At 47.1% G+C, this 17,495-nt stretch overlaps 1 protein-coding gene across 4 annotated transcripts; it reads right to left on the reverse strand.

Annotated features, from left to right (window-relative positions):
• Positions 1-1,399: 1,399 nt before the first annotated feature.
• Positions 1,400-16,630, reverse strand: LOC309572440 (aldo-keto reductase family 1 member B7-like; the record flags this gene model as incomplete). Of its 4 annotated transcripts, none has more annotated exons than XM_082280736.1 (10): positions 1,400-1,656; positions 2,367-2,449; positions 11,453-11,536; positions 12,016-12,097; positions 12,260-12,366; positions 12,824-12,946; positions 13,598-13,675; positions 14,931-15,047; positions 16,040-16,207; positions 16,565-16,630. In XM_082280736.1, 10 exons carry the CDS (start codon positions 16,628-16,630, stop codon positions 1,614-1,616), a joined length of 951 nt encoding a protein of 316 aa, XP_082136862.1. The 4 variants fall into 4 exon arrangements, with proteins under 4 accessions (XP_082136862.1, XP_082136864.1, XP_082136861.1 ...); XM_082280738.1 differs by lacking the exon at positions 2,367-2,449 and adding an exon at positions 10,938-11,020; XM_082280735.1 differs by lacking the exons at positions 11,453-11,536; positions 12,016-12,097; positions 12,260-12,366; ... (3 more) ...; positions 16,040-16,207; positions 16,565-16,630 and adding exons at positions 2,872-2,955; positions 3,448-3,529; positions 3,691-3,791; ... (3 more) ...; positions 6,402-6,569; positions 6,654-6,760.
• Positions 16,631-17,495: the final 865 nt, after the last annotated feature.

The following is a 17,495-nucleotide window of genomic DNA, read 5'->3' on the forward strand; positions in this document are numbered from 1 at the left end:
GTCTCTCAGCCTTTCTGTCATGTGTCAAGCACCTTTCATCCATGCACTCACACCTACAAACCAGTGATGTACAGTGCAATTAGCCCAAGCTTGTCTAAGTGTATTCACCCACTGCATACTGAGTTAAATACCAGTACAGCACAAGCACTAAGTCAGCATTAGGCCCTAATACTACTAAGCTTCACAAAAGCTGTTTTTTGTTAATCATCTTGTTCTCAAGGAAGTCTCCTGACCACAGTTGGTCATGACACAACTCGAACTTCACATGCATTTGTCAGACCCCACAGCTTGGTCTGGTGTGGATGTTATGGATCAGAATGCAGTAGATGCTCTGCAGGTGCCCTGTGCCCACCAGCCCAAGGCACACATGGACAAAAGGCCACCTGAACTGCCACACTGTCAGAACACCTCCCAGCTATCCCAGCACTGCCCAGCCAGGCTCACCTGCACCCTTCACCAGGAGGGAGAGGCTTTGTCAGAGGAAACCTTTATTCATTCACATGGTTACAGTGACCAGAGACCTGTCCCAGCCAATCTGCACACCCTGAAGGGAACACAACACTTGCTCCAGCGTCAGGCTCTGGGCAGCAGCTCAGCATTCACATGTACCAGTCCCACCATTCACCCTCTGTGTCTGTGCTGTATCAGACACCTGCTTAACACTGACTCCCCTCTCCCCCCACCCAGTCTCTGTTACTCTGGGCTTTTAATAGCCAGATGCCAGCACCAGGTACCAACAAAATCAGCCCCCAGTGATGCCAACATAGAGCTTTCCAGCAGTTTCAGGTGTTGGTCTCCTGTTGCTTGTTGACCCACAGTCCATACTAAGGCTTGTCCTGCTCAACTGTTCTTTTCAGCATTGCTCTGTCAATGCTTATTATACCAAACTATTCAACTTTTGATCAAGATAAGATCTTGATGCTCTTGTGACATCATTTAATATTGAACAGGGATGATTATTTCCAATTACATTGTTGATGCAAGCTTCTTGGTTTGTTAATTTTAACATTAGAATAGAACTTCTAAACCAGCACTAATCCAAACATTTTAATTTTGGTCAAGAATGAAACTGAACATCAATCTCTGTCCAGTTTCAGCCTGTAAAAAATGTGACTGAAATGAAGCCAGTCTGGAGGTATCCATCTGTAGGTCTGGACACTTCTCCCATTTATTCTTCTTTCCCAGGAAGCTTTTGGCTGTGCTCTAGAAGTAGTTACTTCTGTCTTTTACCTTCAGGCAGTGATTATGGGATAATTCAGGATGGATCTTTCTCCTGTGCTCACATATCCTTAACCCTGAAGCCTTAAGCAGTGTTGATGCAAGACAGAAGATAAAATCAGTTGCTAGCTCCTCCTTCTGTTTTCTCCTTTGCTATTTCAGCCATGCAGAGACACTCATGTAATGAGAATTATCATAGCCCATATTTTATTCTTCAGAACAACTGTACTGTTTCCTTCCACCAAAGGAAAAAACCCAAAGTCACTGAACACATATCCTGTGCCTTTGCTGGCAGGAGGGATAGAGTGTGTAAGCTACATAGTGCACAATTTGAGGCAATGGTAGAAGCTCATTAGACCCTAGAGGCCTGAGAGAGGGCAGAAAAACAACCATCTTCAGTATTCTGCATTGAAAGGGTACTCCTTGTGATTTTTGCACCTGGAGGAAACCAAAGAGAACAGATTACTCAAGGCTAAAATAATTGGTATATAGAACAACAGTGGATGTATAGAGGAGCCTTCAAGGGAGGCTCTGAACTGAGTAACTGCAGAGTGAACTTAACAGACTTAGTGGTATAAAAACAGCCTACAGGACCAACAAGTTCCAGCCTTTTTCTATTATTCAGGCACTGAACAGTGGTGGGACCAATTTACTTTCTACATAAAGAGTTAAAATTCACACTGCTTACAGAGACAACAGCAGTTTCTGTGGCCTTGCAGTCAAGACTTCCTGTCTTGGCTTCCAAGGTGCTTATCTGCAAGCAGCTGTGCTTTGTACTGAACAACAGATGGTCATTCCCCCCCACAACCACCTATGTAAGAGCTGACAATTTATAATACCCCACAGAAAAAAGTTACTGCAAGTTTAAAACTGCCTAATGCTCATGTCTCCCATATGGACACAGCCAAAGTTAGCAATTAAAACCCTCATTCTGGAATTCCAGGCATACAAAGTTTCCTGGAGAATGGATTAACAATGAACACACAGCATGACTTATAGTCATCTAAGTATAACAACAGATGCTTCATCCCTCAAATTATTTCAGATTTCAAAATACACCCAATTTAAACAGCTACACAAGTTCCTATGAGATCAGACTAAAGATTGTTGAAAATGTAAGAGTTTGAAGGCCACAAACTGCCACTTACGTGATCATTTCACAGATCCTCCAGTTTCTGTTTAAGCTGAGAAGGGTTGCCATCTCCTCTTTAGTCAGTTCAAAGTCAAACACCTAAAAAGAGAAAACCAGCTGGATTTAACTTCTTTGAACAAACCAAACCAGAAGCAAGATTCACAAGATGAAAGAACAAGTTTGTATCAGAAAGGATGCTGGTTACAAGTGACGGTTCCAAGAAACAGGGAAAGGAAAGAAATATCTTTGGATTTTCCAGACTCTACTGGCAGAGGGAAGAAACAGAAGAACAGGAGACACCATGTGAAGTGCCTGATAAGGTTATCAGCATACTGTTTCCAAGAGCTCTGTCTATTCTTCAGCTGTAGTTTTCACTGTAGCCCTGGCTTCCAGACAGAAAGAGCCCAGTGCTCTTGCTGCAGGAGGACATGGCAAGGGTGAGGAAGGATCACTGCTTGCTGTGCAGGGAGAAGCCCAGCCATCCCTGAGGGGCAGCACCCAGCTCACTCGTGATCCCTCACCTGGAAGTTCTCCACAATGCGCTGTGGGGTGACAGATTTGGGAATCACAATCACATTTCTCTGGATCTGGAAGCGAAGGAGAACCTGCAAGAACAGACAACTCAATCATTCCTCCTGTTCCAACAGCTGTTTTCCTTAAGCTGTACTTCTGCAGAGCTGCATTTCAAATCATTCCTGTCCCTGCAGCCCTGGTTGCCCTGCCTGGAGAGCAAAGAGGGAAGTGGTGGAAGCCCCCATGGAAGGGCTCCTTTCCCATCTGGTTTTGGGCCAGTCAATTCCTTTTCTTTGCACCCAGAAGTTTTGCAGTCTATACAAGGCTTTCATCTTCTGCAAGAGGACTTGAGAAGGGAAGTGACAACTGAAGATGAGTCAAGAACATTTTCTTGACTGATGGCCAGAGTTTCTAGTTGCGTATCTTGCAGGCCACAGAATGGAGAACCTGCATTGCTTGTTAACACCACAAAAAAGCAGCACTGCTCACAGGTAACACCATAGAAGCTGCTCCCTCTCTTCAGACATAGTTTCCTAAATTGCTGTGTTACAGGAAAGGGTACCCACTGTGTGGCACCTACCCACCTGTGCTGGGGTCTTGTTGTGCTTGGCTGCAATCTCCTTGATTTTGGGGTCATCCAGAAGGGAAGGTGCCTCTGGCTTAGAACTAGACAAAGGGGGGAGAAAAGGATGAAACAACAAAGAATCACTTCAGGAAGACTCTATCTAGCCCCATTAATTTAAAAGAATACATATATACAGCTGCACCATTACTCAATTAGTCTGAATGTTTCAGACTTAAATCACACAAACCCACTTAGAAATTACCCGTCAGGACGTCCAAGGGGACAATATGCTGTCACAGTGATCCCTTTGGAGTGGCAGTAGTCAATCAGCTTCTCCTGGGAAAGGTATGGATGACACTCAACCTGCCAACACAGAAGCAGAGACTGAGAGCTGTTGAACTACTGTAGTTTTCCCTTTCTCCAGAGGTTTTTCTGAATCCTAATTTCCTAATTACAGGTTGCCTTCACCTGACCCTGCAGGTGGCCTGTGTGACAACACAAGACTATAATTCTATAGGGCACCAACTTTTATACTGAGTCTTTGTGTGCTTTTCGGATTTTGTTCTGAGAGGCTTTTTAAGAGTCAATCATTATGTCAGAATGATTGCTCATATCTCGACTCTTCATGCCTCCAGAGAGAATGGTTCCTAGCAAAGTACTCCAGAGTTAGTGGTTCAACAAGATGAGACAAAAAGGAAATATTCTGGTTCTGTCTGTATGAAGAAATATCCAGAGAAAGGGATATAAAGCACATGGTGTGTCTACTTTGTTCCCTCTTATTCCACTTCCTCATTCAACTGTAATCAGAACTTTTATCATCCCTGAAAAGTATTCCCCTGCAGCCACTTTGCAGCTTACCTGGTTATTTGCAGGCTTGTGTTTCAGCCCTGGCTTGTTCAAGATTCTTTCAGTCTGCTCGCGGTTGAAGTTGGAGATTCCAATGGCTTTGACCAGGCCAGCATCCACCAGCTCCTCCATGGCCTGACAGGAAGTGGAGCCGAGTCAGCATGCAGTGGGTAAGACATGACTGAACACGTTCCTCCTGACATGCTCTGGTTTTCTTCATGGGAGGCACATTTCTAAAAGCTACCACGTGCTTTTGTGAATTCTTTTCAACTAATTCTGCATACACAGATGAACCATTCTGCAACTGCTAAAGCCAACACCACTGCTGAGGACAGAAGAGGTGACTCTTCCACTCGGGATGAACTTACCTCCCACGTCTCTAGAATATCAGTGCTGCTGGGGATAGCCATGCCTTTGTCATCTACAGGGAACAGCTCCTCTCCTGCCTGTCAGTGACAAAAAAAATGCTTGAAAATCTCTTGAGAAATTCACTTAATACCATGAGAGCTCACAGCCACAGTACCTTAAACTTCTAGTGCAAGGGTACAAATTCTTGTCTACATTTAGTCATTCCTTCCTGAGAAGTGGAAGGAACTGAAGGCATTTTTGCCACTGACCATTCCCCATAAGAACAGGTTTTTCTGCTGGACCCCTGGAAGTGATGGCTCACCCAAACACCTACAGGGAAACAAACCAGTCAGAGCTACAGCTTCCAGCCCCACATGTGCTCCCTTCAGGTGCTGTTCTTTAGTTCCCACTTAGGGAGAACTGTTTTGTTCTTTTTCCAGAGAAAAGCTTTGGTCTACACAACCCCAGATCTGCTGAAAAGAGGCATTGTGTGCACTGACAGTTCTTCCATGACAACACTGAGTGTAAAGCTGCCAACACTGGGAAAATTAGAAGAGCCTTTGTGTACAAGTTATGAAAAGATGCCAAGACTGAACTGTGCTTAGCAGCTGGTTGCTGCTCTCACCACGAGACAGTTTCATTTTCCCGGCTTTGTTAGTACAAAGTTAAAATAAAGCATGAAAAAAAGATGAGCATCTCAAAGGCAGCAGGTAGAATGGGGAGGGATCAGACTGCAGGAGGATAGAAAGGCTGTGACTAGAAATATTCAGAGATATCAACTCCTTCACTGATCTTGAGTGATCTCTCACAGAAGTTTCACCTTTTAAATTCCTGTCTCAGTGGAACAACACTAATGCTCCTACAAGCAATGTCAGCTCAATCTGTACTGCATTAAGGACTTGGTGATTAAAGAGAGAAATGGAAAACAGAAATGCTCTCTTTTGCTCTCTGATTCTCTAACACACAAAGGAAAATTGCAGAGAAGTGGCAAAGTGCAACTCTCCTTCCCACAAGGGGTGATTTTGAGATGAACAGCACACTGGATTTCCAAGAGAAAGGGAAAGCAGCCTGTCTTATGCTTGGAGCTGGCAGACCTGCCTCTAGTTTTCAGGCCATCATTCCCTCTAGTTTTCAGGGCATCCTTCCCAGGATCAAAGGGGTATGCAAACAACTGCCTCTGGGGCAGAGACCAAGAGCCCGAGTCACATGGCCAGGGTCAAGCTGAGCAGGAGAGCAGTGCTGGCACAGATAACAGGCAGCAAAGGAAAGGCTGTAATTGTCAGCCAGACAGTCACAAGAAACAAAGTTATGGGCATTGCTGTTACTGTACCTTGAAGCCAAAAGGCCAGTGGACAAGGTAGAGATCCAGGTAATCCAGCTTCAAGTCTGCAAGAGTCTTCTGGCAGGCTCCCTTCACCAGAGGCTTCTCATGAAATGTGCACCACAGCTGGAGACAATAAACAAGGCACACTGAATTCCTGGGTTAAAGCTCTCGGGCGCTCTCGTGCACAGCACAGGAATGCTCCCTGTTCTTTGGAATGACATGTGGAATGAGGCTATCCTAGTGCTCTTCGCACGCAGCCAGGTTTGGGCTGGGCCTGGCCCACGGTATTGTGGCAGCACAGGAAACAAGAAAATAGTATCGGGAATTGTCTCATTTACATTACAAGCTTCTCCGGTGCTACAGCATTTACCTGGGTTAAACGTTAGATGCTCCTACTGTAAAAACATCACAGGTAAAACCAGTACGCCCATAATCCATAACCACCTGATCCATACCTTACTGACAACAAAGAGGTCCTCTCGTTTCACAACACCTTCCTTGATCTTCTGCTGGATCCCATCCCCAACCTCCTTCTCATTCTGGTACACGTAGGCACAGTCGAAGTGGCGGTACCCGGCATCGATGGCAGCCATCACCGCAGCTGTGACCTTACCTGGGGGGGACTAAAGGGAGAAAGGGCAGGACACGGCTCGGTGAGGGGTTCTCAGGTGCTCTCCCGTGCACGGCCGCTGCGGTGCCCGCCTCACCTTCCATGTGCCCAGCCCCAGGAGGGGCGCGCTGCCGGCGGCCCCGAGCCGCGCGTACCCCGCCATGGCCGCCATGGCCGCCGTGACCGTGCCCGCCCCGCGGCCAATCAGCGCCGCCCCCCTGCGCGAGGCGGCCGCGCCGCCCAATCAGCGGCGGGGCCCCCACGGCCGGCGGCCATGGCGGGAGACGGCGCGGGGAGAGCGCGTGTGGGGCCGGCCGGGGGAGCGCCGACCTTTCCCCCGGGAGAAGGATGGAGTTCCTTATCGAAAGATAAGGGCTGAGCGCAGGTGTGTTCCGCTTCGGCTGGAGCTTCTGCAGCGATCAGCTCCTGCAGCGCCCCGTCCCTGTGCCACGGGTTGCCCATGCGTGTCTCTCGTGCCGTGGTGTTCTGATAATCTCTCGGCTGCCTGAGAGAGATAAAAGCATGGGACAAACAGTTTCCCTTCGGGGTGAGTTTGCGAGTAATTTCGGAAAGAATCAGTACAAATCACTTCATTTTAAGTGTTAGGGGAAAGTGTGTTTTAGTGTGTTTTCAAAGCTACTGAAGAGCCGTGAGTTTTCAGCGAATGCCACAGTGATCACATTGTCCCTCTGTCCTCAGGGAGATGCGGACCGTATTTCAGAACAAAACATACAAGTGTAGAAATAAATGCTAGGTGGCCTTTTAATTTCTCATTAGAAACTGCGAAATTTCAGAGAGGCAAGAAGATACGGTGTACGGATGAGGTGTTCACAGTGCAATGAAAAAAAAGCCATCAACAGCATCCTTTAAGTGCTCCATAATAGCATATTAGGGCTGCTTGGGAGGCTTTGCTGTTTGCTTGTACTTGGAGAATTTATTCAGCTACAAACATAAATCGGAAGTGTGTACAATGTGCATTTTTCTCTGGATGCCTCTCCATAGCAGATGTGCAAGATTTTTTTGCTTCGTTTAACTGAAGGCAGACAAGATAATTAGTTTTCCCCTTTAATCTTCCTTCAGTTTTCTGTCAGTGCTCTCAGCTGTCCACTGCGGGATGTGGTATTGCAGTTTAATCACGTTAAGAGTTACCCAATTTAGGGCTTATCTTTCATCCTTTCCTGGGATTCCTTCTCCGTAGATCTGCTCTGAGTCTGCTCAGCTTCTTGGTCTGGCTCATTGCTTAGAGAAGTCAGTGAAAAATGCAAAACCACACATTTTGCCTTGTCTGCAGTGCCTTTTCTCAAGTGAGTCCAGGGAGCCCTGAAGTGCCAGTTTGCTCCTGCTTTTCCTTTGTATTCCCAAGGCCCCCTCGAGCTTGTGGTGCTGCGTTGGTGATTTGTGTGAGCAGTGTCATGCTCAGAAGCAGTCAGTGGTGAGTGGGTTTCAAGGCTTGGTGTGGGAGCTGCCAGAATCCATCACATTTTGTACTGGAGCAGCACTAAGGTGAACTGGTGCTGTCAGAGAGCTGTGCTCTGTGAAGGCATGCAAAGCCTGGCTGTTTGGCCAGTGGGATGGGATCTCCTCTTAGCAGGGACAGAACCCTGCAGTGTTTGTTCTCCTTCTTCTGAGCGTGTCTTTCCGTGGAAGTTTCAAAGCTCACATTCCTGCGGCAAGGAGAGTGTGTGATGGCAGAGATTTGGTGGAGAGCAGGGCTGAGAAATGCAATTTGTCCTTCCTCTCACTTTCTTCCTGTGAACTCATGTTCTCCTGTGAAAGCTGGTGCTTGGTTTTCCCAAGGCATGCCGTGAGAGACACCTTGGTCTTTTAAGTGAGGGTTTTGGGCAGAAGGTTTTGTGTTTTGCTTTGTTTGTGCCTGTTGGTGTGAGGCCTTGCCCAGATCGTGCCAATACACGGGAGCTGTCAGTTGTTTCTGTCCTGAAAGTGTGGCTGGCGTTGTCAGATGGTGGCAGAGCCTTTGAGAAAAGAGTATATATTGGAACAGAATGTTTATGTTGCTAAATGGTGTGCATTGATTCAACTTCCAGATGCTTGTTAAGGCAGGACTAAAACAGGAGGATAGAGATTTAATCTGATTCTAAGACCTTGGCCTCTTTCTTGCACTGAGTTCAGATCAAGGCAGGAGCATCCTCTGAGGTCCCACCACCCTCTCTGTGTCTTTTCAAGAGGTTTTTTGATAACTCCTGTATAACTTTTTGATAATTCTTGATAATTCTTGTATTTGTCTATTAATTGCATGAGCTGACTGAACTGTGTGATTAAAATGAAACTCCAGAAATGAAACTATGAGCATGGACCCTAAGCAGGCAGCTCCTGTCTGTGCATCCCTCACACCTAGGCCTGATTCAGCGAGTTGATGGGCCTAAACCCTGCGGATGTCTCCTTTGTTGGAGGTTGTATGTGCCCTGGGATGACAGGAGAGACCCTTCAGCTGGGAGCAGGAGAGCTCTTCAGTGTGGGTGGGCTGAGGCAGTAGGTGCTGTCTTTAGGCAAGGATGATCTGGATAAATTTGTGTGACTCTGCCCACAGTGGAGGCTCTATTGTTAGAGCAAGCGTTTGATCAGCAGCTTTCCAAGGGAAGGAGGGTGTGAAAGGTTGTAGAAATTCCCTACATCTTTGGCTCCCATGCCATATTAAAGATTGTGCCCTTACTGATTCAGTAATTTTTTCGCAGGATGATATCTTACCACTGCCTGGAGGGTGCTGAGGGCTTTATGGGCTGCTTCCTTTGGGAAGCTGGGAGGCACATGATCTTGGATTATATCTTTGTGAATTGAGAGTGGAAATTTTGGGGAGAAGATCCTCAGGTGCTGGCAGTTTGGCTCTGCACTGAGGGCCTGAGCCTCCTGTGCCAGCAGACACTTGGGTTGTGTGATGGCCAAAATGTCCAACGGGGCTGTACCCAGGGCTCGGGGGCTGTGGCTGGTGAGGAGGGGACAGTGTGGGTGCTGAGGGATGGCAGGGGAAAATGCTCAGTGTCCCAGGCAGGATCTGTGTCGCCACAGTGCAGGTGGCTGCAGCCCACTCCCCTGTGCGTCTCTGGGTGGGAGGGTGTTGTAATGCTAGGCTTAGTTTGTAATGCTAGGCTTAGTTTGTAATGCTAGGCTTAGTTTGTAATGCTAGGTTTGGTTTAGCAGGGTGCAGCTTCCCCTGAGAGCTCAGCGGAGCTGCTAGGGCAGTGCGACCATTTTCCCCCTCCCGTAGTCCATTCCGGATGGCTCCGCGGTTTTGCTCCGGCAGCTCTCAGCTTTACAACACAGTGACGGCAAAGGAGGCGAGAAGGGTCTCTCCATAAGGGTTTAAGAGGATCTTTAATCTTACATCTTCTCCCAGCAATCCCCAGAGGCAGAGGGAGCTCTTGATGCGGGCGCAGGGGCTCTTTCTCAGGGGCTCAGGGGCAGAGTTGGGGTACAGGAACCAAAGGGAGGACCCGAGGGAGTGGCCAGGGCTAGGAGCAAGGGGGGGAAATAGGGGATCAGAAAAGCAGTGGGTAAACAGATCACCACAGGAGGGTTTTGGGTTTTTCCTACAGCAGACAGAAGACTTTCAGCCAATTAGGTTTTTGCATTTTAAAGTTAATTTGATTTAAAATATGTGACACCACTGATGAAATTGTGGATCTGTGGGATGTGTTTTGTGGTTTGTCAACATCTGGTTTCTGCTGATGCAAGACTGAAGGCAATCACTGAATGGTGGTGCTGTAGAAAATAGTCTTTCCATCTTCCAAAAAACCCATATTTCAAGGGATAAACATCCCATGTCTTCACTGGCAGCACCAGGGCAGATTCAATAAGAGAAACTGATAAAGTTAGAGCGGAGCCAAATGAGACACCAGAGGTCTAGTGAAGGCCATGTTACAAGCACATTCAGTATTCTGCATGGAAAGGGTATTCCTTGAGATTTTTGGATCTGAAACAAATGAAAGAGAATGTTATTTTCACGCGTGATCTAAATGTTATGTAGAGATGTGTTGGGTGCCTGGAGGAGCCACCAAGGGAAGATCTGCATCATGGAGTTACAGCAAGAATAGGTGGAGATATATGTCCTCCTTTCTCTAATACAAAGATGAGTTGAACATCCAGAACCCATTTTTTATAATGAAAGTTACAGAGAGTTTCCTGAAAACTAAGAATTCAAAATTAGAATGTAGTTTGGTTTAATTTTTTTGTTTTGTTTCTAAAATGAAAACATTAAGCCCTCTCCTAAAAATGTTATTTTTTTGGGACAAACCAGTTGGAGTTTGAGTTGGTGTGATTTTTAAATAAATTGAATGTCATGTTACCTAGAAGCTGTGACACAAAATTCCTTGTAAAGAATATTCAAAACTTAGAAGTTGAAAAAAACCCAAGCAGTATCACTTACATTTGCATTTCACAGATCCTCCAGTTTCTGTTGAAGGTCAGAATAGTTGCCATCTCCTCTTCAGTCAGTTCAAAGTCAAACACCTAAATAGAGAAACAGGTGGAAATCACTTCTTGGAACAAACCTAATAGAAATACAGGAGCAGCTCCACACTGGAGACTCCATCTTCACTCATGGACCACTAAATTAAGAAGAACAACTTGTTTTATGGACACAGAGACTATTTTATGAATGTTGCTAATTTCTGACATGTTCCTGTGTGGGGATTCCAAGCAGGCTGTGCCTGCTCATTCATCCACGAGCCACGGAACAGGGAATGTCATGTAAGGATTGTTGATTAAACCCTCAGAAACTAGGCCTGGGTTAACACTCAGGTGAAGCATAAAGAAGGAAGAAGCCCAGTGCTCTTGCTGCAGGAGGACATGGCAAGAGTGAGGAAGGATCACTGCTTGCTGTGCAGGGAGAAGCCCAGCCATCCCTGAGGGGCAGCACCCAGCTCACTCGTGATCCCTCACCTGGAAGTTCTCCACAATGCGCTGTGGGGTGACAGATTTGGGAATCACAATCACATTTCTCTGGACCTGGAAGCGAAGGAGAACCTGCAAGAACAAAAAACTGAGTCAGAGAGAGAATGGCTCCTGCTCTGGAAAAAGCAGAGCTGTTTTCCCTAAGCTGTACCTGCTTCTGCAGAGCTGCATTTCAAATTATTCCTGTCCCTGCAGCCTTGGCTGCACTGCTTGGAGAGCAAAGAGGGGAGTGGAGGAGCGTCACAGGAAACCTCCCTTCCCATCCAGGTTTGGGCCAGTTGATTCCTTTCCTTTGCCCTTGGGATTTTAGCAGTCTATGCAAGGCTTACATTCTCTGCAAAAGGACTTGAGAAGGGAAGTGACATGTGAAGGTGGGTCAAGAGTCTTTTTGAGGGTAAAAGAGTTAATAGTAGTGTGTCTTGGAGGTAATATAATTAAAAAATCTGCATTGTTAGGGAAAAAAATCAGAGGAGTGCCACAATTCATGGGGAAGGGATAGAGGTTCTACCCTTTCCTGAGCTCTGTTTTCCAAAACTGGAAGGAGTACCCACCTGTGCTGGGGTTTTGTTGTGCTTGGCTGCAATCTCCTTGATCTTGGGGTCATCCAGAAGGGAAGGATCCCCAGGCTTAGCCCTAGACAGAGAAAACAAATCAGTGGCAAGAAACCTCCACAGCAAGATTCAGCGTAGCACCAGAGATCTGTGTTTAAATGAAGAAATGAGTGGCGCACGTGTGGTCTCAGTGCTTCAGTCATAATCCCCAGCAGCTCCCTGGCAGGTTGCAAAGCAGCCTTACCATGGTCTGTCAGGAGAGCCAAGGGGACAGTATGCAGTCACAGCCAGCCCTTTGGACTGACAGTACTTGATCAGCTTCTCCTGGGTGAGGTATGGATGAGATTCAATCTGCCAACACAGAAGCAAAGAGTCTTACAGTGGTAGAACGGTTGCAGTATTGTTGTGCTCCATAAATTATCTCCTAATCCACTTAGAGGCTGCTTTTTTTCCCTAATTTGACAGTGGCCTGCATGATAATATGCATCCTTAGTATTAAAACCACCTGTTTTGATAGAAAGTGCTTATATCGTTTTTGCTGGGGGGGGGGGGGCTCACAAAGCTAATCTCTGGGCTCTTTATTATTCCAGAAAGACTTTTCAGGGAAATCCTCCAACATCCTTAAAAAGTGATTCAGCAAGGTGATTAAAAAAAACCCCACAAGTATCCAACTGAAATATCCATAGGGAGAGATTTAAAGTACATGCTGTGTCTACTTAGTTCTCCCTTTTCCCATCTCCTCATGCAGCTGTAATTGGATCATTATAATCCCACAAAAGCAGTCACCTGCAGCCACTTTGCAGCTTACCTGGTTATTTGCAGGCTTGTGCTTCAGTCCTGGCTTGTTCAAGATTCTTTCAATCTGGTCATGGTTGAAGTTGGAGACACCAATGGCTTTTACCAGCCCACAGTCCACCAGCTCCTCCATGGCCTAAAATAGCAAAATCATCATCCGGTGTGCAAGGCAGCTCATGATGATGTTCTTCCTGATGTGACTTGTTTCCCACCACGAGCAGCACAAAATAACTATTTAGAGTTGCAGAGTTCTCTGAGGGAAAAGCAGGTGCTGGCACATTAATGCCATCTCACCCAAGCCTGAATTCTCTGAGTGTGTGGAAATCCACAGAGTTGCACGAGGAGAAGAATGATGACACTCAGTAATCCCCTGTTGTGCAAGCACTGGAGGGCTGTACTACATACTGTAGGAAAGATCTCTAAACCTAAAATATCTTCATTTCTGTGAAATTTGTTTGAGCACCTCGAGAAAGACAAAAGAACTGTGGTGAAAACAATTGTACAGTTGTTATTGTTCCACAATGAACTTTTTCTAGCTTCAGTCTGGGGTGCAGCTCCACTGGAAGTGTTTGTGCAGCTACAGTAAAGTGGGACAGTCGGAGAATAGGAATAACCAGGGAAGGATTAAGCATGCCCATTATGAAAAGCTACTTTGTACTACCTTATGTTCCTTCCAACTAATTTTGTGTGCATGAGACACCAGTTCTGTGACTGCTGAAGGTAATGGAAACATGGAAAAGACTGATGAGGACAGAGGACATTTCTCTTCTGCTCTGGCTGAACTTACCTCCCACGTCTGTAGAAGATCACTGCTGCTGGGTATAGCCATGCCTTTGTCATCTTTGGGAAACGGTTCTTCTCCTGCCTATCAGAGAGAGAGAGAGAAAAAAAGCTTGAAATAATCTCTGTTGAGACACTTGCTATGTAAAATTACCCAACAGGGATGTAAGGAGGTAAAGCTAATATTGCATTAAAAAAAAAATCAAGTCATTCTCTTCATAACTTAATTCATTCTTCAATCACTTCTTATTCTTAGTTCACGCATTTTTGTCATCTACTCTCCCAATAAAGACAGGTGTTTCTACTGGACCCTCTGAAGTGATGATCCACAAAGTGCATGCAGGGAAGTGATTAACTTAGAGAACAATATTCTGGAGTCTTACATTAGTTCACGTCAAGTACTGTTCTGTTTTGCACATTTAAGAATAACAGTTTCTTTAGATGTTTTTAAAAAGGTATAGGGAGGATTGACTTTGGCCCTGTGAACACAGACATACATACAGGAGTGCATCTGCTGACAGATGTCCCATGGGGAGGCTCACTATGGAAATGGCTGTATTAGGAAAATTAGAACAGCCTGTAGCTAGACAGTATGGCCAAAGTAGTTTGAATGATTGGAATTTTCTAAATGCCACAATATTGTGCAGTTTCACTTGACAGCTTTGTCCACTTAAAGCTAACTAAAACAATATTGAAGGAATGGAGTTGAGCTCAAAAGCATAAGGTAGAATAGAGATTTTGACAGGTGTGTGTGTATCTATCTATATATACTGACATAAATGCTTTGAAGTCTGTGTAGTCTGTGAAAACTTGATCCCGAAAGCCTCATCTTTTGAAATCCAAAGTCTGTGAAACGACACTAAGGCTCCTAGAGACACGGTCAGCTCAATCTGTACCGTATGGAGGATCTGGTGGTTAAAGAAAGAAATGGGAAACAGAAGTGTTTACTTTCACCGTGTGACTCTGCAACCTGCAGAGGAAAGAATTTCTGTCAGGCAGCAAACTGCACCCCTCTGTCCCAGGGGGTTTTCTTTCAGAAGAGCATGCTTTGGGTTTGTAAAAGAACGGGAAAGAGGCGTAGCTTTTTCTTGCAGCCAGCGGCCTGACCTTAGTGCTGGCTCTGCCTCCCCGTTGTCAGGAGGGCAGAGGACGCTGTGCAGGCAGCGGTCCCGGGGATCAGGGGCCCGGCTGATGGGGCAGAGGAAAGTGGGATGGGCAGCACTGGGGCAGCGCTGGCACAACAGGCACGGCTCCTCCTGCACTGCAGCAGCAGTGGTGCTGCAAGCACCCCTGGCACTTCTGAGGAGCTCTCCCAGGGATGAAACCTGCTGTTACTGTACCTTGAACCCCAGAGGCCAGTGGATGAGGTAGAGATCCAGGTAATCCAGTTTCAGGTCTGCAAGAGTCTTCTGGCAGGCTCCCTTCACCAGGGGCTTCTCATGAAAGGTGCACCACAGCTGGAGACAAAACAAGGCAGACTGTGATCTCCTGGTTAAAGCTCTCGGGCGCTCTCGTGCACAGCACAGGAATGCTCCCTGTTCTTTGGAATGACATGTGGAATGAGGCCATGCTGGTGCTGTTCAGATGTGCCATGCTCTGGGCTGGGGCTGGCCTGTGACTGTGGGGGCCGTGTGTACCAGTCTCTGGTTACATTAGTTCACACACAAGGTTTGTGCCACCCCCTTTTGCCCAGGGTCTGCCTTGGCAGTTGTGTATCTGTCGTTCCTGAGCATGCACAGAACTCCTGCACTGCGTGTAGCAGGCAAAGCCAAGAAGATATAAAGCCACAAAGAGTGGTTGTCACCAACCTTTACTTAGGTAAGAAGTACCTTCAGATTCCAGCTAAGTAGCCTGATTTTTGTAATAAGAAAGAGAAGCCGCCAACCCCACCTTCCTTGGGACATATGCTAAGCAGATTGCAGTGTCCTGAGGTGCCCAGAATGACAGCTCCCACTGCAGGGACACCCCTTTGGAATGCTCTGAGCCCAACTGCTGGAACAAACACCAGGCAGTGTGCTCTGCTGTGCTTTAGCAGTCCCCAAGGTATCATTAGCAAGCTGGCTCTGCCTCTGTCAGTCCTTTACACTGAGTGGTCTCTGACCTTGCATCACGCGTTTCTACCTTGCTGGGGGCTACCTGGCCCACCCTTCCTCTTCCTGCTTCCCTTCTTTTGCACTAATCAGTCTGCAGTTGGCCTCTCTTCATCCATCCCCCAGCACTGCTGGGCCACCACAGCAGGGTGCAGACACAGTGTATCCTTCCAAACTCTCCATACAGAACGGGCTGAAGCTGTCAGCTTGCGTCAGGAGTGGCCTGAATGCTGTTATGATTTGCTTTATCCTACAGCAAAAAGTTTGTCTCTGTAACTTAAGCTTCCTGCTAGGAAAATACTCAAAGACAAAGCATTCCCCCAGCTGTGCTCCAGGCTGCAGGATCATTGGATCTTTACCTTGCTGACAACGAAGAGGTCTTCTCTTTTCACAACACCTTCTTTGATTTTCTGCTGGATCCCTTCCCCAACTTCATTCTCATTCTGGTACACGTAGGCACAGTCAAAGTGGCGGTACCCAGCATCGATGGCAGCCATCACCGCAGCTTTTACTTGCCCAGCTGCAGACTGGAAAAAATGCATCAATATTAACAATCTCAAATCAGTGCTTGTTAAAGACCTGTATCCTAGCAAAATAAAACCAGGGAAGCCATGTTAGTGAAAGCAATCCACCCCCCCCCCCCCCCAGTCCAGGCTGGTGGGAGTTTTTTCTTTTCCAAGAACACTATTTCTTGCAGTGATAAATGTACTCCAAGGCTGGAAATCAACCTCCAGCCACTTATCTGTAGCTCCACTCCAACTCACACTCAGCCAGGCAGAGCAGAGCCCCAGGCATCAGGACAGCTCCCCAGAGCTGGACCAGGGGCAGTGAAGTTTTGTGCCTGGGAGCTCTGCAGTACAGGTGCTTTTCTCTGAAGCTCTTACCTTCCAGGTGCCCAGCCCCACGAGGGGCATCTTGGCAGTGGTGTTCAGCTGCACATAGGTCGCCATGGTCCTGCTCCCTGCAGCTGCCTCTTGCCTGCTGGGTTTAACAGTGCCTGGTCACTGGCCCGGGCTGGGGTTGATGCTGGGGCGTCCCTGGTGCTCTGGGTCCTCCCATATCCAGCAAACAGGGCTGTGGCTTTTTCTCTGTACACACAGCTCGCAAAGGTTAATGTGAAAGCCGAAATCAATTAAAAATCGAGGACGTGATTACTTGGGACGTGGCAGTGGCACGCCCTTCGGACCTTTCCCTTATCAAAAGATAAGGGTTGAGGGCAGGTGTGTCCCAGTGTGGCTGGTGTTTCTGCAGAGATCAGCTCCTGTCTGTGTCCCAGGGATTATCCATGTGTCTGTCTCTCTTATGCCACGTGCCGAGGTGTTCTGACACCCTGTTGCAGTTCCCTCCATAGATTTCCTGAGAGAGAAGGTTTCATTCAGGGGCACTTTGGCCCAGGATTGTCACTGGTAAAGTCCAGCGGTGTCCCAAAAAGTGTCAATAAACAAGTCCCAGGGTAGGACATGATCCAGAGGCCCCTTGCTCCCAGCTTCCAGAGCTGCTCCTTTGCTGCTGGGTGTGTGATCGTGGGCTGAGCCCTTGGCTGGAGCAGCGTGTCTCCCCTTGATGGAGCCTTGTCACCTTGTGTGCTGATGAAGTGAGCCAGCTGGAGAAACCTCAGTGTGAGTTTGCAGAGGAAGAAGGAGTTCCTTTCCCTGCCCCACCAAAGATGTTGGTATCCTCTTCTCAGGCTGGAAGGTGAGGCACAGTGTAGAACAGGGAAGTTCACACAGGCTGTGTGTGCCAAACGTGAGAAGTAAAATTAAGTCCCTGTTTTTTCCTCGTCTTAACAGGATCATCCCTCTGGTAAAATTCTAG

The sequence above is a fragment of the Coloeus monedula genome (assembly GCF_965178545.1).
Source record: "Coloeus monedula genome assembly, chromosome: 4".
NCBI lineage: Eukaryota > Metazoa > Chordata > Aves > Passeriformes > Corvidae > Coloeus > Coloeus monedula.